The 23,093-nt window shown below is 40.8% G+C and overlaps 1 protein-coding gene across 1 annotated transcript in view; it reads right to left on the bottom strand.

Moving 5' to 3' along the window:
* Window positions 1–23,093, bottom strand: part of CDH2 (cadherin 2) — a 212,257-nt gene that overhangs the window by 3,082 nt on the left and 186,082 nt on the right. The window contains exon 15 of the mRNA XM_082699852.1: window positions 8,875–9,039. Coding sequence (XP_082555978.1) covers window positions 8,875–9,039 — 165 coding nt within the window. The remainder of the gene's footprint in view (window positions 1–8,874; window positions 9,040–23,093) is intronic.

Here is a 23,093-nt window from a genome sequence, read left to right as displayed (position 1 = left end):
TGTTAGTGGTGAAGAGATCAGACCTCTCACCCACTAAAGGCTGGGGGACACCTCAGCTCTACACAGTATCTCTGTGGGATTTCAGCTAAGTTCTACAGGCTTCGTTTCTTCATCTGCAGTTATAATAACAATAATAAGATCATTATGAAGACTAAATAGAATAAAGGCACCATGGGCTCATCACAGTACCCGCTCTGTTGGGACTCAACGAAGATTAGTCTAAAAAAAAAAAAAAAAAACTTTTAAGTTTAGAGAAAAATTTTTTGCCTTGGAACCTGAGAAAAGAAAAATGTGAAGACATACTATTTTAAGAAACAAAATGGCAGCTGCTTGACTTCCATCAAAAATGAAAGAAAAGTACACACTCCCAGTTTTCCCATTCCAAAGTCTCTCTTACCAACCATCCTAACCATTTAATTAAACACCACTTTCCCTCATATCTGGTTGGACTATGTATAACTCAGAAAAGCCAGTGTAGAATAACATAAAGCACATCTTCAGCAAACTACTTCAATGTATAAAACATAAATAATTTTAGAAAGGACTTCATTTATCATATTTATAGAATAAGCTACCAGGCAATTTTGCTAAGGCTGAAAATCACAAACTACAATTTCTCAGAAATCCTCATTCCTTTCTGTGGTAGACCCTGTTACTGTTCTCAATGATTCACTATCCTTTCCTTGTAGGTGGGTCCCGTGCCCACACTACCACAAGTGCCTCCCTGGAGCCAGAGTTTACTTCCCAAACCCACTGTCAGGCTTGGCTACAGGCCGGCTTTGGCCAAAACAACGTCAGCAGCAATGAAGAGGAAAGTCTGTAAGACCTCCATCTGATGGGTTTCCACCAGTTCCTTCTTGCCCACTCTCCCAGGAGACTAGATTGCCCTAGCTGGGAGCTTTCCTCCTGCCTGGATCCTGAAACAGAAGACACAAGAGGACCCAGCCCTTGCCAACCCCACAGGGAGCACAGAGTTCAGGCAAGAAGTAAACCTTTGTTATTGTAAGCCACAATACTTGGGAGTTGTCAGTTACTGTAGCCTTAGCTGGTAAAAATCAAACAAAACCCCTTTGTTTGTGTTTATTTATCTAACTCAAGATATAATTATTGAATATGTATATTACCACGTATCCTGCTTAGTGGTAGGGACACAGCTATTAAGAAGAGAGATCCAACTCCTGTTCTCACGGAGTTTATATTCAAAGGTGAGCATGTGCCCTTTTCCCTTTTCCCAACAAAATCTAGCAACTGCAAACGTAAGCAATAGGTGATTCTTTTAGTTCAGCATGGGTTAACTTGGGGCCCTCGAAGAGCCAGACCCCAAAAAATCTGAGGGGAGATCAAAAAAACAAAGAAAATCCTGATGAGGAGAATAGGTTTCTGAAGACCAATGCAGGTTTTCTGGGCTTCCAGAAAGAGCATTCATGAAGATGAAACCTTCGAAAGCTGAAATGGCAGAATGCAAAGAAGCAATTACCATTCGTTTATATAGGACATTTTTTGAGCATTCCCAGTCCCCAAAAAGAATGCCTCTGAGGCTTTTCTGGTGCCTTAGAACACATGTTGCTAACAGATGCCCACGATAAATGGAGATGAAGCAGAGATGCTCAGAGCCCAGTTCAAAGCCAAGCAGCTGGCTGCGAGGGGCTGGGGGTAGTTCTGGGGAAGGAGCCCGGCGGGGCGCTCTCACTGCCTGGGGTAGCACACTGCCTTTCTAACAGCTCCCTGCAAAACAAATGCTGTGCATTATTTTTCACTTTCCACCTTTTTTCATAAAAGCAAACTCTTTTTTGGATTTCCTTGGTGAAAGCAAGCACGGATGTAGGTCTTCCACAGAAGTGAAGCGGCAGAAGGCGGACGGACAGATGTTTGAAAAGCGGCGTGGACCAGCATTCATCGGTTTCCATCATGACCTTCAGTAAAACTGCTTTCTAATGTGCAGAACAGAGACGCGGCGGATCAACGTCACCACGTTCAGGTCATTTGCTTTTATCATGACTCAAAATTTAAATAGAAATACAGGGGCTGTGCCCAGTCGTTATGGTGTCGGCACCAAACTGGAAATATGAAAAGGTTACGACTAAAATGATAAGTCCTAAAGAGTCAGTGGCAGGGCGTCAAGTGCTGTATGGATTCAGTGGAGAGGAAGCAATGGCCTGTGTTTACTAAGACTTAGGGACGAATGCGGGACGCTGTCTGGTCTTCACTGGTGTATGGAAGGACCAGAGCCTCTTCATCGCATATCTATGCCCCCTAATTCAACTCCTTAATATAAGCACAACACCGCTGAAAATCTAGTCCCCTACTCACTACGGAGATTCTGAAATATTTTCATTTCTTCTACATTTCTTTTAGCTCCTGTCCTTGTTTTTTTTGGATCAACCTGGTCCTTTTTTAATTCCTCCTTCCACCTTTCCTCCCACTATCTCCTACCTTCCCTCCACACTGTCTCAGGTCTTAAGTACTTAATTACAAAAGATAAAAAGAAAAAAAAATGCCTGGACGTTCCAAGAACTCTTAGGCAAGCCATCTTTCTAGGCTGAAAGTTAAGTATTCTAAGCCTCCTCCACTTGGACTAGCACTGATTTTTATCTGAGAATGAATTACGAATCTTCTGGATGAGGTGTTATATAAATTCTGAGTCCTGTTTTGGTAATCCTAAAAAGATCCTAGTTAGGTTTGGAGAGACTGAAAATGACAGGTACACAGGCAGAGTGAACGTGCTGGAGAAATCCGGTGGGCCACGTACCCATCTGGTCCTCCCTTATGCGATTCCTTTATTCTTAGGTGTGGACACCATTTCACATGAAGGGTAATGAACTATTGTCAGCTCTGCCAACTATCTGCATGGGTTTCTCTTCTCCACCTGGTTTGACTAAATCTGGCAGAGTAGGTGCCTATTTCACCTTTCCTGGAGGGGCAGATCTTGAACTCTGGATAAATCTGAACTGTTTTCTATAGTTTGAGGTGTCTCTGTAGAATGAAAGAGTCCGTGGCTCCGGCTGAATTCTTGCTGAGCTTGTATTTATAGACTTCTGATCTTATGCTTTATGGATGGAGATATGCTTTTATGGGAACTATAAAAACCCACATTTTTCAGTGAGGGAACACATGAGGGATATAAGAGGAAAGAGGTCCTATTGATTCTCTTACATCCTGCCTTCTGTTAGCTCAATGCCACCTGCCTTAGTTCGGGCCCTTTTTATATCCTGCCTGGACCACAGCAAAAGCCTCTCTAACTGGTCTCCCGGCCACCAGTACTTGTCCTGCTTCTTTCCTACAATCTACTAGTGGTTTCTCTCTCAGACGTTATTTGAAGTCGCTCCCCCAAGTAAAACTCCGATTGCTCTCCATCCCCTACTGCAGTGTTTCCTGCATAAGGAAGGGGTTCCGCGGTGGGTGGGCAATAAGATTTTTACTGGTGCGTGAGCACTTTACAACAATCACCTCTATTTAAAAAAGGAAACTAAAAATTGATTAAAAGTTTAAGTGAATACTAGAAGAGGTATGTGGATATGGGGAAAACAAGCAAACACACAAACAACGAACTAGAAGGCGTTACTCAAATGCTGGAGGTCTGGGTAACCTGTAGGCTCAAGTTAAAACTCTTTAGCAGATCATGCAGTGAACCTGGAGTGTTCATGCACGTTTTCCATCTCAGCCATTCTCAACTTCAGCAGCCACAACTAAATTATTTACCAAAATTCCAAATCTAAAGATGCCATGTTTTTGTGCACCCTATGTTGTTTGTATATTCATTTTCTGCAAGCTGAAATGTGATTTTCTTTATTTGAAACTTCCTCACTCATAATTTCTCACTTGGTTTACATCCATCCATCCATCCATCATCATTTAAAGCCCATTAAGATGTCACTTTCACTGCATGGATTATTTCCCCCCGTCATGACTGGGGGTCATTCCCAAGGTCCCCTTTACTTTCATTGCCATGTTTTGGTTACACTAGATTGTGACACCCTTTTCTGCCAAGCATGTGGATATTCATTTCATATCTTACTGTCCACCCCAGTGCCTGACATCCAGCAGGCATCCTAGAGGGTCGTTTGGTGCTGCTGTCCTGGGCTTAGGCTCTCACCTCATCACCTTGCTCATCTCCATAGACACTTCTTTCAGAAGAAGCTAGGATTTAGATTTCAAATGCATGTGGACATAAAATAAAAGTATACTAGGTTTACATTACAGTGGAATTCTGTGACTTAATGCCAACATTACTATGTCCCTTTCTGAGAATTTCACTTTATCTAAAGCAAATTTTTTGGAGGGAGATTTTATTTTATTTATAGCTGGAGAACAGTAACTTGTCCTTTAACTAATAAAACACTGATAATAATTAAGAGATTTTACTATGTGATGGGCACTATACCAAACACTTTGTGTGGAGTATCTTATTCGGTCCTTACAGAAATCTTAAAAGAGGATTTATTATTATCCTCATTTTATATATATATATATATGAAAGCTGGAAATCAAAGAAGCTAAATACAAGGCCCTTGACTTTGTACAGGGTAACAGAGCTGTTAGGTGAGGCAGCTGGCTTTGAACTCAAACAAACGCCCGACTGCTGTAAGAAGTGGACAGAGACATGTTAAAGAGGACAAATAAATTTAATACTGGAAAAAAGGCAAAAGTTCTATGCTTTAGTAGTTTCGTGCAAGTTATTTAAGAAGCACTTTCTGTAAGTTTTTAAATATCAATCAAAAGTTGGTCTTTTAACAGAAATATGTCCTTGGTTTTTGTATTTTTGAGATAAAGAAATATATAGGATTAGTAAAGTTATTGGAGGTATGTTAATATCTACTGTCAGGCTGAGATTAAATGAATTTGTTTCAACTTTTCACCCTCTGAAGGTCATATTTAAAAACCTCAAAATAGAATGAAACTTGGCAGTTGAAATTAAAAAATGTGTGATTTGTTTTACTCTATCTACCATACTAGAAACATAGTATATTTTTGATAGTCAAGGCAATATTAATTGATTATTTAAATAAACAAACTAGAAAATGTTCTCATGAGCTTACTTACTCCGCACATTAGAAAAACACTCCATTTATAATCCCACCATACTATTCTTCCTTTGAAATATTCGGTACTGTGCTAAATCAAAGAACACCTGGGGATAAAGAAATTTGTTTGCATTTTACATGTAGTTATAAAATATGCTTGAATTGTTTCTAGGTGTCCTCAACTTTTAAAACGTTGTATTTTTATCTGTCCAGTTATAAAAAGATAATGAATAAGTCTTCATGGGTGTGTTAAGTGGAACTATCTACATGGTATATCTGATGTTACCTGTCTTAGGCCTTTTGATGGTTTCATCCCCTTGAATTTTCCCACAGACCTGACCACCTCATTCCTAAACTCTCATTGTAGTTTATTCTGTGACACCTTCACCTCTGTAGACTTTCTTCCTACGTCTAAATGTATGGCATTTCTAGTGTGAATGTTTGGTCTTCTAACTCGTCCACATTTCTCCATCTTAGAATCCCATTCAGAGTCATGGATTCTGTAGTTATCTGGAGAAACATTTCCAAATGTGATCCAGTGCATTCATGTACTCATCAAACCAATGTGTCCCACACTGCCCCCAGGGACATGTGCACCCCTTCCCCTGGAGGCAGAAGCAGACCCTGAGATAGGAGTCATGCAGGAAGGTGAGTCCTGGGTATGATAGGATGTCACCGGATGGCCTACCCCAAACTCTGTGTGCCTGACCTTCTCTGAGTTGATAAATACTTTATGAAGGAACTAACATCTAGAAAAAGAGGGAAGGACACTCTATGCAGAGAGGACAGCATGGGAACAGGTACGGATATGGAATTACGAGCTGAGCTTGAGAGGCAGAAGTAGTGTCCCTGTCCTTGGCCTGTAAGATGCAGGCTTGGGGCGGAGAGGGCGCTGAGATGAAACTGTAGAGCTAAGGAAGGATTACACCCAATGGTGTCTGGCAAAGGAAGGCGTTGGATACTAGAATGTTTGCCTGGTACAAAGACTATGCTTGCAGCAAAGTAGGGAGTAAGCACAAAGAGAATCCAGGTCTAATTTATTTTCTTTCTACATATTACTAGTACAAATATGTACACACAGGAGATGTTCAATAGTTATTTGTTCAATGAATGACCCTAAACCAAGCTCAAGATCATTTCAAATGAGCCTTTTTTAGCCAAGGCAGACAATCCTCAAATTATGAACTGACTGCATTCTAGAAGTTAATTTGCAAGTCAGTCGTTTGGCACCAAGTTTTTCATAGAAGTACTGAAACATGTTCATTACGGTCTCGAGTTACTTTTTAGGCTGTGTACGTTTTAGGTTGAGCACTGTTCTAGGAAGAGGAAATTACAAATGGAAATTGTGACTGGAACTCTTTCTACTGTGCCATTTGAGGGGCTGCGTAGCTAAATTTAACTGAATCTTATTAACTAATCTTCTCTACCCACTGAAGAAAATCCAGTTCCTGTAAAAAAGGTAAATGAATACATACATAGACACAACCACAAAACACGCACTACAACACAACTTAGAACAATCAATATCCTATTTTCTGAAGTTTAGTCAGCTCTAGTAGGGTAAAGGCCCAGACAAAAATCCCAATCAACTGCACATCAGGTGGTACTCATCACTTAACGCCCTATACACCTGCCACAGCATGTAGATCCCTTAACACAACAAAACCTAAGAGCGAGGCAACACACTGGGTTTGGAGGTTACTCAAAAGATGAACAAGATAAAGCCCCCACCCTGGAAAGCAGGCACAGGCTCACACAGGAGAGAGAAATGCTGACAGTTACACCTCCGTGGCTGGGGTTATCATGCAGGAAGTGTCTTGTTAACTCTTTCCAGAGGGATCAAAGAGGGCCTCACAGAGAATGGGGTGTTTGAGGTGAATCTGAAGGCTAAGGGGGTGTTTTATTGATGGTAAGAAGGGAAGGGCTTTGCAGAAGTTACATTATAGTCAAAATTGGGATGATCTGAGGAACTGCAAATAGTTCAACGGGGCTGCAGCCCTGGAAGGAAATGTCATGGGGGAAGAGGGCAGGAGTCAGATTGGAACAATAGTCTTATACATGACACCTAGCGCTTGACTTCTTGTCACTGAGAAAAGAACAGTGCTGTGGATGGAATGGAATCCCACAGAATACTGACACTTCGGGGAGGCAGGAACACTCCGGTAAGTATTTGTTGAATGACACTGAAGGTAGAATGCTTGTTCTAAGAAAGCCCAGTTCCTGCACCTCCATTCAAAAGATTCATTGTATCTCAAACCCCACAACCACAGGGCTGACACAATGATTTTTCGTGACAACAAATGCTAAATTAGAAGTAAAATCATTAGTGGTGCCTGGGTGGCTCAGTGGGTTAAAGCCTCTGCCTTTGGCTCGGGTCATGATCTCAGGGTCCTGGGATCCAGCCCCACATCAGGCTCTCTGCCCAGCAGGGAGCCTGCTTCCCTTCCTCTCTCTCTGCCCGCCTCTCTGCCTACTTGTGATCTCTGCCTGTCAAATAAATAAACAAAATCTTAAAAAAAAAAAAAGAAGTAAAATCATCAGGCATTCTTAACTATTCAAAAAAGATCTATGTAGTCATAAATATAAAATTCCTTGCAAATCCCCTAACCAAGTCTCTATACAAATAAGTGGAAAAGTCAGGGCATATTTTTATAGATAAAGAAGTTATTGGGACTCTGTGGGTTCACCTTCCATCTGTTTTCAAACCGTGACTAAAACAAAGTAACCTATTACCTGTTTAACAGAGGTGAACGCATTATGTTCAGAAAGCAGTGTGCATTTCAAAAATAGACAGTAATGAAGAGTTGTAAAGGGAGAGAAATACTCCAAGCTTGTTTCAAAACTTTTTTTTAACAAACGATAACTGCATCTGAAAACCTAAAGTAGTCTGATTGTGTATATATAATATAGGACTACAAGGAAGTCTGGGAAATACGAGTGTTATCAGCACACGACAGAAGGCTATACATGACCGAAGTATTCCACCTTGTAATACTCTGAGACCTATTCTGATCTTAGAGATACTCAGTAGCAAGACATGGCCAGAGAATAGGAGTCCCACCACAGACTCGCAATTGACATCAATAGGTATCAACAGGTATTGCTCTCTTATACTTAAGACGAAACATTCAGAAGGAGAATTGCAGTAAAACTATGGACACGATCAAAAGAAGCAGCACAAATCATTTTACTTCAAAACTTAAGTATTAAATGTAGCAGAACTCATGGTCAGTAATGAAATAAAAGAATGCCCATAATAGTTTTGACAGTGGGAATCATATCTGTTATATTCAACAGAGAATTAGCTGCCTCTTGGAGAAGCTCTTAAAACTCCTCAACTAGACAAGTATTTAAATCACTTACATAATATTTAATTTAGCTCCTCTTCCTACTAATCTCATTTGATGGAACTCTAGTCATTGGGTAGGCACTGAATTCTCAACATTTGTGGGATCCAAAGGGTACAGTGTGAGGAAAATGAAAATGAACTATTATTACATTCATCAGTGCTAATAAATGAAATTAGAATACAGTATAACAGTGTTAGTCTATTTATTACTTGTAATCTAGGGGAAAAAGCCTTTTGGACATAGTGTGACTAATACTGATATGTATATGAATGTCATTTACAAATACAGAATATTAATTGACAGATATGCTTTTCTGGCCCATCAAACCAATTATATCTTTCTGTTATTGAAGCCACATTTGCTTTAACACGAAGGGAAGATCAAGAAAATCAAGTGTGCTTTAACAAACCACATAGCTGTATGCTAAGCAATCTAGTCTACATATAGCTAACTGTTAGCATAAAATAAACACCCTTATAAAGAAAGTGAGCTTATCTCTGCACCTCATTAATGAAGTCTCCAATGTCTCCAGGGTGTGGGGCTGCAGATCGGACTGGGTACTGGGGCTCGGCGTGGATGGGTCTCTCATCCAATCGTCGGATTCCTACAGGCTTGATGGCATCAGGTTCCACGGTATCAGGCTGCTGGAGCTGGCTCAAGTCATAATCCTGCAAAAGACAAAATCAAAAACCCATGGTAGATGGGCATAAAGATGGAAAATTACAACCTTTGTTTTTAAACACATACCCAGAATGCATAGAAATGAGTGAAATTTAACATAATGGAAAAGTTGCCACCATGAGTTTTTCGTGTTATGATTAAATATTTCTTTCACACAGCTCTTTCTTCTGTGCTTTTCATTCCTACAGTCTGTGCTCCATCTGCTTTCCTATGTTTCTCATCAGTTTCCAATGGAAAACAGCAGTGAGATAAGGCCCCACTCTAAAATGACTAAAAACCGCCTAGAAGATAGAGCGGTACCATAGCAGCCAAGCTACTAACTTAATGTGGGGTTCGAGACCCACTACCCTAACTTAGAACACCTTCACATATTAGGTATTTCAAGTTGAAAGAATAATTAAAAACAAACAAACAACAACAACAACAACAAAAAACCAAACCAACAGCAACAAACTGCAAGTAGGAAGGTCACTCTAACTCCCCTCACCCTTGCCCTTCTTCCTTGAAACAGGTCATAAAAGCTCCCACCTGAAAGGTCCCCTTCCTGTACCGGGAGGTGGAAGGAAGACACTCTTTTCATCAGAGACAGAGACTTTGGGGCCAAGGAATCTGTACCAATAAACCTAGTTAGACTAACCTTTATTTCCCTAATTACTTCTTCACCATTTACTAGCCCTCACCCAAACCTTTGGTCCGTCAATTCTCAGAAATGTGTTGTTTCTTTACTAAAAGGTATAAAAGCTTCCCGCTCTGCACACTTTGGGTCTTCATTCTCTTGCAAGGCTCCCACGAACATATTTAAAAGTTTAATGTGTATGCTTTTCTCTGTTCATCCATCTTTGCTAGTTTAATTTTCAGACCCTGAGAGGGTCGAGGAAGCCTTTTTTTCTTTCCTACAATGTCTTTAACATTAAAATTAGAAAAAAAAAAAATGATGCTGATGTGTTTTCCTTAAAGAAAGGCATTAGTTCACCGAGGTTTCAAAACCAATCTCCACTCGTCCTTCCTTTCAGCGGTCTAGAGTTGGCAAATTATGACAGTGAGCTTCATGGAACCCATTTCCTATTTTTCTCAAAGAATGACTTTTACTTTTGTAAAAGGTTATCTAAAGCAACACTAACAACAAAGGAGAATATGCCACAGAAACTATACGTGGCCTACAAAGCCTTATATCAAGCCTTCTACAGAAAAAGTTTGCTGATCTCTGGTCCCATGGTGTGAGGTGAGGGGGAGTAGATTCTCTTCCAGGGCAGCGCTCTGGGAGTGTTCCAGAAAACCAGCCTGCCCACTTTCAGACAGACAGAACACTCATGAAGAAGGATGCTCTGAGCCCCCCAGTTTGGGCCCTCAGAACTATTTTTGGCTTTAACATAAGCCAGTGAGACAGGAATAAAGAAACGGTCTATAATGTGGAAATGCATCAGTATTTTGAGTTTGGGCAAATACTTTGTAGTTTTCAAGCTCCTAAATTCTGATGATAGAAAATTCTACAATTTAATGTGGGCATTTACAGAGAGTGCAGACTTTCTGGGACACTTCATAGTTCAGACTTCATCTTTTTGTCTAAAACCAGCTTGGCACCATCTGAAATATCTCTACAGTGGTTTTGATTTATTCAACACTTGAATACTCAGCCCGTATTGGCACTAGCCTTACATGTGTTCCCTCACATCATCCTCTGATCAGCAATGATCCATTGTCAGGTTAATCATCCCCACATAAAAGTTGAGATGGAATCTCAAATAACCCAAGTAACTACATTCTTGGTCCCAAATCTACTAAGACTCAGAGACAGGGCCTGACTGACGCATGTGAGCCTTACTTCAAAGCTTCGCTCTTTGACAGTCACCTAGGAGAGTGAGTCAAGTCCAAGCTCTGAGGCCGGAGTTAGAAAGTAACAGATTAGGGATACCTGGGTGGCTCAGGTCATGATCCCAGTCTCCTGGGATCCAGTCCCACATCAGTCTTCCTGCTTGGGAGCCTGCTTCTCTCTCTGCCTCTGCCTGCCACTCTGCCTGCTTGTGTGTGTGCTTTCTCTCTCTCTCTCTCTCTGACAAATAAATAAATAAATAAATCTTAAACACACACACACACACACACACACACACACACACACACACACAAAAGGTAACAGATTAGATAGATTGAATATGGAGGGCCAGGAGAGCTGAGACACTCTCCTCCTGACTCCCGTCCTAGAAACAACTCCTTACCAAGAGATTCAGCTAACCTAACCACTGAAGGCACCGAGGAAAAGCTCTTCCTCTCAGAGGATGTATAAGGGGCTACGGGACGTGAGGAGACAGGTATGCAGGGCAGGACAGGCCATGTAAACTTTGTATATTGCAAAGTACAAAATGCTCAAGGAGAAAACCTGTGTGAGGTTTGAAACTTGAACAATCTACGTGTGTGAGAGAAAAGACACTTCTGGGATTATCAACAGCATAAGCAAAGATATGGGAATGCTGTTTTCTTGTCAGGATAGAGGACTTCAGACTCTCCATATAAAACCTGAGTGAAAACAGCTCGATCGTTTACAAATGTGCTCCATTTTAAATTTTACGGGATTTATGAGCAATTTATAGACTATCTTGGAGACATATAATGATATAACAGATGTGAAGGCCTTTGAAATGCTAAAATCCTATACAAAATAAACACAAGGATTTATTTAGAGAACTCTGGATGCTTACACACCAGAAACATGTTTTCCCAGGTCATGTTTAACTGCATAACTCCCAGGTATAATAGAGTGGGATTAAACCATGAATAACTGTGTCTCCTGACTGTGACTGAAGCTTTACATAGGAAGGGAAAAATAGGTTGTAAGTATACTGATAAGAGTTAATAAATATTTTTATGCTGAGGATGTAAAATATTTTATAAAAAGTCTGAATTACATGAAATTAAATAATTGAGTCTTATGGTTAAGGACTGTCTTTCACCTGGTGACAAACCCCTTGATACTCAGCATCTTGTATGATAATTCTGTATAGGAATTTTCTGGCCATAACTAGAGACAAAAGAAGTAAACAGGCTTTGCTCATGCTATTCCTTACCTGGAAAGAACCTGTGGTCCCTGATTGCTTATATAGCTTCCACTATACCCAAAGGTTACAAAGGTGAATGCATTTTGACTGGCCAGCAGAGCCTTAAAATTTTTCTAATAAATTGCCAGCATTTAAACATAGGGATAGTTTACCTGAAAATGGGATGATCTGACAAAATAGAGCTTAAAATCTGACATAATTTGTTAGACCTGACTGTAGCTATCTCCTCTGGACCAGGACAGCATCTCCACCTGGCCTGCTTCACTTATTAGGGATATATATAACAGCATATTAATTTATAGGTTTTTTATCTTTCTTTTGATAGCCTTTTCCTACCACCTTAAGAACCAGAAAGCAGGAATAGCCTTCAAAGGTTTGTACTGCTGTTCCGTCCTTTCCACCATCAAAATGGCAAGCCTGTGGAAAGCACTCATTAAAAATGTGTTGAATAAAGTCTTAGCAATGATATTCATGCCAAATGTTCAAAAGAGCAACCAATTTAAGAAACGTGCCTTGGATCACATTCTATTCCATCAGTACACAATGGGGAGGGACAGAAAGACCCTCCCGCCCCAAGTCCCGTCACTGAGATTCATTGCCCTGGTGAGTCCCCCACAATGATGGAAACATGTCATGTTCCTCAGCTGTGATGGTATCAAAAAAAGAGGCAGAAAACCACTGATTTATGGGAAGTTAGAAACTGGCTTAAAATGGGTGGCTTAACCCTTCTCTGTGATGGTTTCTCCTGCCTATTACAAGCATGGAATATAAAAAAATCTGATAATGCTAAGGAGTGCGCAGAAGTGTCTTCAGGTCACAGGGATGGGTTTTTCTGTCCACATCCATCTGTGTTATATGGCAGAGGTCCTGACCTCAGGGTCCAATTTTAAGCCTTTTGATAAGGGGTCACTCTGTGCAAACCTCCTAAATTATACATCTTTACAATCCCATAGTACTTTACTTAAACACACAAATTACAACATGTAGGATGAGAATTAGAAAGACAATTACAGCGACTGAAAACATCCTCAAGGTCATTGGGTTCATGGTCTTACTTCTGAAGATTACAAAGAAACAATCCAAGAAGAAATCTTTTATTTTGATCCTAAACCTCTCTAGAGAAAAAGTAGATCTGAAAATTCTCTTATGATTGTCAACCTTTATTTGCAATATTAACTTCCTGAAAAAACTGAATTTTCAAATGAAGGCCAAGGAAAATCTTCTTTTAAAATATTTGGAACATACATTATTTGGTAACAACCATTAGAAGTAGGCATGGAATTATGGTTTTTAGTATATTAACATTGCAATTAACTAATTTTTTTTGTCCATCTAGGATTTAAAATATCTTAAGGGTGATACAATTATGGGAGAGTTACTAAAAAGTTAGTTAGCAGCTAACTCTGGTTTTGGCTTTTCTTGTTAAATTCCACTGACTTGCAATGATTTATAATTGGTTCAGTAAAGATACCACGAATCTACCCTAAGGCATTGGTTATGTTTAAATAAATTAAAATGCTGCATCAGTATAGATAGAATTCTGGAACCAAGGTAAAAATTTCAGGGAGCTAAAAAAAAAAAAAAAAAAATCAGAAGCTACATTGCTAGCAGCATCTATAGAATTGTGCAATTAAATCTGGTTTAGAGAGTGATGAAAACACTCATTTACTGTTTCACAAGTATTTAAGGAGAGCCTACTGAGTGCCAGATGCCATTTTCAGCTCAGGGTATGTATGAAAGAAGGAAACCAACCTTCACCTGGTGCCCGTCATCTGTCAGGAATGACACTGCATGCTTTCTCGAGTGATAACCTCACGTACTCGGAGCACAAATCCTTCCAAGTGTGTGTTGTTCTATCCCATTGATTACCATAGGTCAGAGAGGTTAATGATTTGCCCAAGGTCACAGACTCAAATAGGCAATGTGGAAGGATAAAACAAGAGACCACCAGAGCAAGCGAAATTTAAAAAAAAAGCTCTATGTATCATTGATCATTGCCCCAGGGGCCATGAAGACATGCACAGGACAGTTTGCTGAGGTGGGAAACATGAGGGGGTTTCCCATGCTAGAAGAAGCGTTCAGGGAGGTTATGCTAAGTAAGTTAACTAGGCGCTGGGATCTAGCCCTCTGGCCTGTGCAGTTGGTTCAACCGTGCCTCGTTGAGTTTTAGTCAGAATTTAGGATTCTTCATTTAGGATTTAGGTCTGACATCAGGAGGGCCTGTGTGGAGAGCGGGAAGGGAAGCCCTGAAAGTTCCCGGTCGTTTATCAGCTTCCACTGGGGAGAAGAGAAAAGGAACACAGCAACCAGCGTCCCTATCTCCTAAGCAAGGGCTGGTACAAGTGGAAAACTTTCCTTTTATAGTAGCAAAGGCAAGAACTTTCAAATTCCCATATAGATAAGGAAAACATTTCTAATGTTTCGAGACTGAGTGACTGAGAGAAGTAAAAATACTAACATGAAAGTAAATGGACCAAATTCTGAAGGGAAAAAAAAAAAGAAAGTTATCTGGAAAAAAAGCTGACTGTGGCACAGGCAAAAACTCTTCAGACAGACACAAAAAGGAATGGAAGATGGAAGAGAAGAACATTATTATCTCACCCTCTATAGCTCCTGGCATTAAAATAATTGAATAAAATAGTGATAAGGTGTCAACACATTAACATACCACTGCTGACAAGTCAGTCAAATACCCTTGCAAGCTTTATGTAAATGATGATACTCCGTGATTTTCCTCCACAGCGAAATATAGTTATGATGGTAACTCCCTACCCAGGCGAAATGATGTGGAAGACTAAATAGATTCTACAGATTACGAAAGCCCTCGAAAACAAAAGATTTGCTAAAAGCTTTTCTGGTTTGAATCATGAGCCTTACAGAGATAAAATAACTTGGGGGACAGCTGAAGGACTTCTATTCTCTGCTTTCATATACATCGTAATTTCACTAGAGGACTAGTTTCCCATTTCCCACCAGGAACGTAGCCCTGTCCCCATGAAGAGGGAACACATTCATTGTTTCTGCCTCATGGTTTACTGTTAAAGCTGCCCTGCCACAGCTTCTTTCAAAATTCTCTCAAAATTCATCTCCAGAATTTTGAATGTGTTGAAGTTTCACTCTTTGGTGCAAAATGATGATTCTGTTGTAGAAAACTGACATTGCTGAAATTTTATCACAGCTTAGTCCCTATTGTAAAATTATGGCATATCTCTTGGAAAGATGTTGCAAATCCCGCTCCATTAGATTTGATTCAACAAATAGTTTTCCGGAGAGTCTCTTGCCTCACAGACACAGTTGCCCATAGAGCTCTCAGTCTGGTGACTTTTAAAAGAATGCATTCAAAAATGATGAAAACTAATATAATGCATATATAATTACAAAAATATGGGAGGGGAAAGTGTGAGCTGCTGGAGGAATAAAGGCTGTGGCTGTGCGGGGCCTGGAACACGGAGCAGAGAAACAGGACTTCAGAAAGATGACATTGCTCCTGAAATCTGACATTTATTTTTTTATACTAATGTTTGTCATTTCCCACCCTTTCAGTGCAATTCAGTTATAGCCCTATACTTCTTAACCCATTCAAGCATGTCTGTCTGGGAGATACACGGTATGCTTTCTAAATCCGTCTTCAGGCCATGCTCTCACCTCAAGCTCCAAGTTCTGACAAAAAATACGAATGTCACCATTCAGACAAGATCAAAGCCATTCGATGTTAGTCTGACCTAGTATTCTGTCTTGGAGGAAACCTAAAAATAGGGAGGATTTGGTTGGGAATACGGTGACAGAGCCTCAAAAATCCTTCTCCACTTTAAGTCACATTGTTTTAGAATTTCCTAAGGAGAACTAATCATTGCTTAAGATAAACGTACACAGCAAGGGAGTGTACTACAATGACTGCAAAAGATAGAGTCTGAAATCAAAATGCCTTGATTGCAAACCCTGACTTTACCATATCCAACTGGATGACCTTGGGCAGGTTCCATAAAGGTCCTGTGCTATCCTTAAGTGTTCAAACTTCGGACAAAATGCTAATGAGGGCTCCATACCCTCTAACCCCTCAGGGGTTTAGTTAGCAAAACTTTTTTAGTAAGGGCCAGAGAGTACACATTTTAGTATCTTTAGGCCCTATAATCTCTATTATAGGCTCTCAACTCTGCAGCTACCGCATAAAAGTAGCCACAGATAACACAGAAACAACGGACAAGGTGCATACATGGTTGTGTTCTAACACAACTTTATTTATAAAACCAGGCAGTTGGTGGATCTGGCCAGGTGACCAAACTTTGGCAAATGCCACTTAGTATCTTAGCTTCCCCCGCCCGCCCCCAACCCCGGCCAAGGCACAGTGTTAACACACAGCTGGCATTCAAAATCCTTACCACGAACCTGGCGATTCACAGACCTGTACCCCTGGGGATAAAAATATATGTGTATAAAAAAATAAAAAATTTAAAAAAAACATTAAAAAAAATCCTTATCACTGTTATTACTGGGATATTGGGAACTTTCTATTCCTCTAAAACTGAATCTAATAAACTTATGATTAGTCAGGAAGAATGAATATTAAAATGAATTCCAGGAAACATTTTGTTCCTTCACACAAAGTGACAAATAATAAATAAAAGGTCGGGTGCAAATCACATGCACATTAAAAATACTTCATACCCGGTGGGGAATGAACGGGCCCAGACCAGCTGAGAATATGCCGCTTGTCACCTGCCGATGTGTGTCACCTGCCGGTTATAGTTTTGAGAAGAGCTAGCACAAAGGGAATGACAATGTACTAATACAATCCCTGGTGAAACTCCTCTCGTGAAACCAGTATCAGGCTTTGCATAACTAACATATACATATACATATACATAACTAACATTTGCAGGTGGGTATACGTAGACGAATAACTGGAGAACGTAACAAGAGTGTGCTTCAGCGAACAATACAATCTCCACAGTTGTGGAATGGTCTCCACAGTTGTGTCCAGATTCAGCCATCTGTCAGTTTGCTTACACAGCAGAAAGATTTTGTAAAACAATTATCTCGGAGAATCAAATATACTATGGTTAAATTATATAATTTCATTCTCTGCTTGAGTCAGAGGGCCTGGGTTGGTTGCCCACACCAGGGCTGGATCCTGAGATTGGCAGGAAGTACATGGGAACAGATCTCCCCACTGCCCCACCTCAAGCAAAGGTCCCTTGACTTGGGGAGTGGCTCCTTTGCTCTCAAGGGGCTTTCTTCTACCTGTACCCCATCCCTCTGTCTAGGCATCCAGCCTGGATTTAAAATTTTAGCTCCTATCATCTAGATTGTATACTTGGATTTTTTTTTTTTTTTTTTTTTGGTAATAACTTGCTTGCTGAGATTGCTTCTCCAGATTCTGACTTTGTTAATGTCAAAATGTGCTCCATTTTGAAAGCCATGTTTAAAAATTAAGTGAGTCTTACTCTTTCTCTGTTCTAAAGCCGGATTACCAGTGGTCTTCTAACAAACCATGGCTAAAGGCCCAGCCTCACTGGTCTTGCCAGTATCACCTGTGTGCTACAAATCAGCAGCACCATATACGACATCCGTCATATGACCACTGGCAAGTGCATTAGGCGTTTGGCCTCAAGTCACATGGACCTTGGGTTCAAACACTGGACTAATAGCAGTGTCTACTGCACAAGGTAGTTGGGAAGATTATAAACGAAATGCAAACTAAGGGCACAGCACAGAGCCTGATACAGTGTAAGTATGTCCTCCCTGGTTTTTGTGAGCCTTACATACAGCCTCTCATTTTTATGAGTCATGCATCTCCCGTTTTCCCTGTGAGCCCACCTCTTTCCGGCATATCTGCAGCAGTCACAAAAACAATGCACAAGAGCTAGCATTCTACTGTGGGAGGGCCCTAGGAGGAAACGCCTCTCAAAGAACCTCAGAAAAGATTCTCTAAACTTAAGTACCTATCAGGGTGGGGCAGAGACTTCCAGCTGGTCACCGAACCCACTTCTTCTTCTTCTTCTTACTAGGTACCTAAGCCAACAGGTTATTTCCTAGGCAACGGAGAATGGAAATCATGTGCACCAGGCCTATCCCATAAAAATCTCCCACAAATCCTCTTCCTTGCCCTTTGGTTATTCAAGGATCGCAGGTATGGATGGCTGGGGTGACCCCGGAGGCCACATGAAATAGAGTGGACCTTCCCTCCCCACCCCTAATTCCTATGACCTGAAACCCGGTGACCACGGAATAAGTGAGAATTGCATTTCAAGCAAGCTTAGGTCCCTGAAATTTTAGTTTGTTACTGCAGTTGGCCTATTTTAACTTATTCATCTAAATATGTTTATGGTGAGTCCACTTTCTTTTCCTCTTTTCCGTTAAAAAAAAAAAACCAAAACAGCACTCCAGAAAATTGTTCCATGGTTTCAGAACACTGTGGTATCTTCTCCTTGTAGAAATTTGTTTTATGTTAATCCAATGTCTAATAATTATTATATAATTTAATCAGAGTCAGCAAAAATACATTTCTGTAAAGGATTGGTTTATAACATAAGTTAATAAAGCTGGCCTGGGATGAAAACAAGAAAACAAGAACAACCGTCAGAACATATCTGCCTCGCTTAAAGAGAGACGCCTCTATTTGGTTTCCAGTGATTGTTGTCAAGGGTGAATGCTGGCCGTGTTTCTAGATCTTTCAACTTTCTGGAGAGGCTTGGGAGATCCAAAATTGGTATGAATTTTTTCAATTTCTACACCTTGCAAGCTACATTAAAAAGTCCAGACACACCTTCCCTCCCTACCCACAGTTAATGAAATATAACTTTTAGAAGGAAAGGGAATCCAACTGTCAGACATGCCCCCCGAAACATGAGGGCTGACATTAGGCACTTTCTCTGAGAGTTCAGAACCATCTCCGATGCGAAGGCAAGACTCTAAAACTTAAGACACCAAATGTGGGAATTCAGATAAGAGTCCTCACAGTTCTGGAATGTGTATTCTCCTGAGTGCAAGAGGGGCTGGGCCTCTTCTGAAGAAACCGAGAGACAATAATCTGGCCGATGATGATGTTACACTCGGCAGCAGCTGTGTGGGAAGACAGACCGGGTACAGGGGAAGAGTAAGGATCCAGAGTCCAAGAGATCACTGATGTGGAACCTTTAATTAGCCACTCACATTTTCTGTCAAGACCAGCTCTGACCTTACATGTGTTTTTCTGTGGAGAGGGCACTGCTCCCTTAACGTGTGCTTTGAACCAGCAGCCATGGCCCAAACCTTCCCAGTGTCCACTCACTGTCACCTCTGAAATTTCTCCACGTGGCCAGCAGCAGCCTCTCTCACAAACCCAGAGTCCCCATAGGAGTCCTTCAGCCCCAAACTCAGAATGGGAAAATTTCCAAGTCAACCTTCAACAGCAGAGGAAGCTGCCGGATGTCCCAGAGCCCATTTTAAGGAAGGGACATCTTCTGACGAATTCAAATGACATTATGAAAGGTGCGGTTTTAATCGCCTGCTTGAACCTGAGTGTTGCCAAGGATGATACAGGATCTGGGAAACGCACCCCTTTCTTTGGAATCAGACGGACAGGGACTTAATCTCCACATCCTTACTTTTTAACGTGTGCCGTCTCTGCTCTACTGTGGGAGGGTCAAATGAAATAATGCATAAAAAGCACTTACTACAGTGCCTAATTCATAGGGTACCTCAAACAATAGGTTTTGCTATCATTATGAAGAATGAAACTGTGTAATGGTAAGTGATTGAGACAGAGGTTGTTTAAAGTGAGCACCAGTGAGTGTTGTAAACATAATACACACTCCATAAATGTTTATTTAATATAAAAGCAATCGTAATTAAGTCTAAGCTTTGAAGAACAGGAAGCTAACGGTTTCTGTTTCCTATCCTGGGGCTAAAGGGATGTTTCCGTGAAAAGCGAGCCATTGGCGATATTGTACAGATTTTATTAGTGATGCTAATATGGAGGGCACTCACTGCAAAGAACATTAAAAGCTACACAGCATCTGCACCCAGCCCCACTGGCCAAAAGAGCACGGATGAACATTTACTAATGAGGGCGATTAAACATGACTTGATAACCACCCAACGACCTGATGGTAGGGAAGTGAAGCAGATAAAGAAGGAACCTCACCCTCTGACAAGAGAACAGACATTATACTAAAAGTGTCCGTCCAACAGCCAGAAGGCGTCTAACGCTAACTTCAAATATGGGACCCACTTAGGGTCCTGACAACCTAAACCAGAGCAGAGTATCGATATGTGCTGGTATGTTGTTGTTGTTTTTTTTTTTTTTTCTTAGGCTTCTGAGCTACTCTATTAGAGAAATTAGCAGCCTGTGTCCTGGCACGGAACTAAGACAGCCAGAGATGCTAATCAATGGCTGGGAAGATAAGGGCTACCCTTGCAAAGGGCTGCTTTGCTTTGTTTTCTTTCTAATCAGTTAGCTTCTCAAGAAGGATACTTTCTGTTGGCAGAAGAAACAGGAATGCTGGCCGAGACAGCCTGAAGCTGGGGCTTACAGCCTTCTCAGCTCAACTGTCTTTGCCTGTCACCACAGACACTACCCGGCTTCCCCAATGGCCTAAACTACCCTCTGAGACCTGCACATCTTTTGCTAAAGCTGGTGATTCTTTGGGACTGTCCAGCTGAGACATCAAGCAGACCACTGCCTGACTATGACAAGCCATGTCTGCCTCGTATGGTACAGTCTCCATCCACAGCTTGAGGTAACACATGTTCCATAAAATACTACCTACGTGTAATAAAAATCAGCTAAAACTTGTCTAAAATGTACACGGCAGCAATCCCATTTCCGAAGGCTACTTGTGTAAAGAGATAATATCTTTCCCCCCAAAACTAATAAAAATGTATGATTCATATTCTACTGCCAAAAAGACTTAATGTACACTACAAAGAAACAAGTCATGGGAATAAGGCACAGTATATGTAATACAGTCAGTGGTATTGTCACAGTGTCCTATGGTGACAGGGGGCAGCTTCGCTTGTGGTGAACATAACTTAACATACAGACTTGTTGAATCACTATGTTGTACACCTGAAACTAATGTAAGATTGTGTGTCAAAAGGAAAAAAAAATAAGACTGTATAACAGAGAGTCATATGTAAATTATGGAAAATAGAAATAGAATGTATTTCACAAAGCTGCACTTCTCAGGAACTGACCATAATTTTAAGATTTAAAGCATTTGCATCTTGTTTAGAAAATGGAATAGTGGGGTGTCTGGGTGGCTCAGTCATGAAATGTGTGCTCAAGTCATGATCCTGGGGTCCTGGGATGAGCCCTGCCTCCCGCTCCCTGCTCAATGGGGGAGCCTGCTTCTCCCTCTGCCTCTCCTCCTCACTCATGCCCTCTCTCAATTAAATAAATAAAATCTGTTTTGAAAAAGAAAATGGAAAAATCTTTGGATTAAATTTACTTAGAAAGTAAGAGTATAATATAAATGGTTTAGTTTTTTTTTAAGGAAGAAAAAGTAAAGGAGAAATCCCACCAAGCACTTTAATGCAAATCTTGATGAATTCAGTTGGAGAACAGATGCAACTTGATAGGAAGTCATTGTAGAGGGATGGCAGTGAAAAAGAACAAACAGTACAACTCAGGGTCAGGAGGCCGGCCTGCCGACGCACGCGCACAGGGCTGCTGGGCAGATGCCCACGCTCAGAACCACCTGCTTCGTGATAAGTGGACCTCTGCAGTGCAGTGGAGAAGGGTTATCTTTTTAGCAGCAGGGCCGGACATCAAGGGAGAAAACAAAAAAGAACTCTGATAAATATCTCATAGCAAATGAATAATCCATTAGAGAGATCACAGACTTAATGTGATAGGTAAAAGAATAAAGCTTCAAGAAGACACTATGAAATTTTTTGTTTTTCTTTAATTTTTTTAGGGGGAGAATTCATTACCTCAGAGTCGACAAAATTTTCTTAAATAAGACATAGATGTACTAACCCAAACGGAATAAAACTGTTATACTGGACTTCATTAAAATTAAAAATTTTTGTTCACCCTAAGACACCATGAAGAGAATAAAAAAGCAAGCTATGGGTTGGGAAAAGATATTGACCATACATTTATCTGACAAAGAAATGATATTCATAATATAGAAGGACTTCATACAAATCAATAAGATAAAGACAGACAACACTAATATAAAAGTGGGCAAAAAAGCCAAACAGAAACCTTGCAAAGATGTCAAAATGGGGGGCACCTGAGTGGCTCAGTCGTTAAGTGTCTGCCTTCAGCTCAGGTCATGATCCCCTGGACAGGGTCTTGGGATTGAGCCACACATCGGGCTTCCTGCTAGGTGGGAAGCCTGCTTCTCCCTCTCCCACCCCACTCCCCCTGCTTGTGTTCCCGCTCTCTGCGTCTCTATCAAATAAGTTAAAACAAAAACAAAAAAAAGATGTTGAAACAGTACATGAGTCAGTAGGAACATACTGAGATACATGCCATCAGAGTGGCTGAACCTGAAAGACTGGAAAAAGCCAAATGCTAGTGAGGATGTAGGGCCACTGGAATTCTCATGCACTATGGTGATGAAGGGAGGGGTCAACTTTGGAAAACTGGCAGGCTTGTGCTAAAGCTGCCCACAGACACCTTCTAGGACCTCAAGATTTAATCCCTATGCACATACCAACAGAAATGCACCAAACCCTCCCCGCACACAAGAATGTTCATAGCAGTTTTATTCATAATAATGCAACTGCATGAACTCAGTCCAAGCATAGTAGAATGGATGAAGAAAATGTGGCTAATTCCTACAACAGAACACTTTTCAGCAACTATAAAAATGAACTGCTTCTGTATATAGCATGGATGAAACTTACCGATATAAGTTGAGTAAAGGAAGCCAGACACAAAAAGGACCTACTGTATGACATCCATTTACATAATGAAATCTAAAATCTGGCTATGCTGTTCTATGATGATAGAAATAAAAATACTAGTTACTTTTTGGCAGAGGGCATACTTCCTGGCA

The sequence above is a fragment of the Mustela nivalis genome (genome assembly GCF_964662115.1).
Source record: "Mustela nivalis genome assembly, chromosome: 14".
Classification (NCBI taxonomy): domain Eukaryota; kingdom Metazoa; phylum Chordata; class Mammalia; order Carnivora; family Mustelidae; genus Mustela; species Mustela nivalis.
This window is presented reverse-complemented; position numbering and strand designations above follow the sequence as displayed.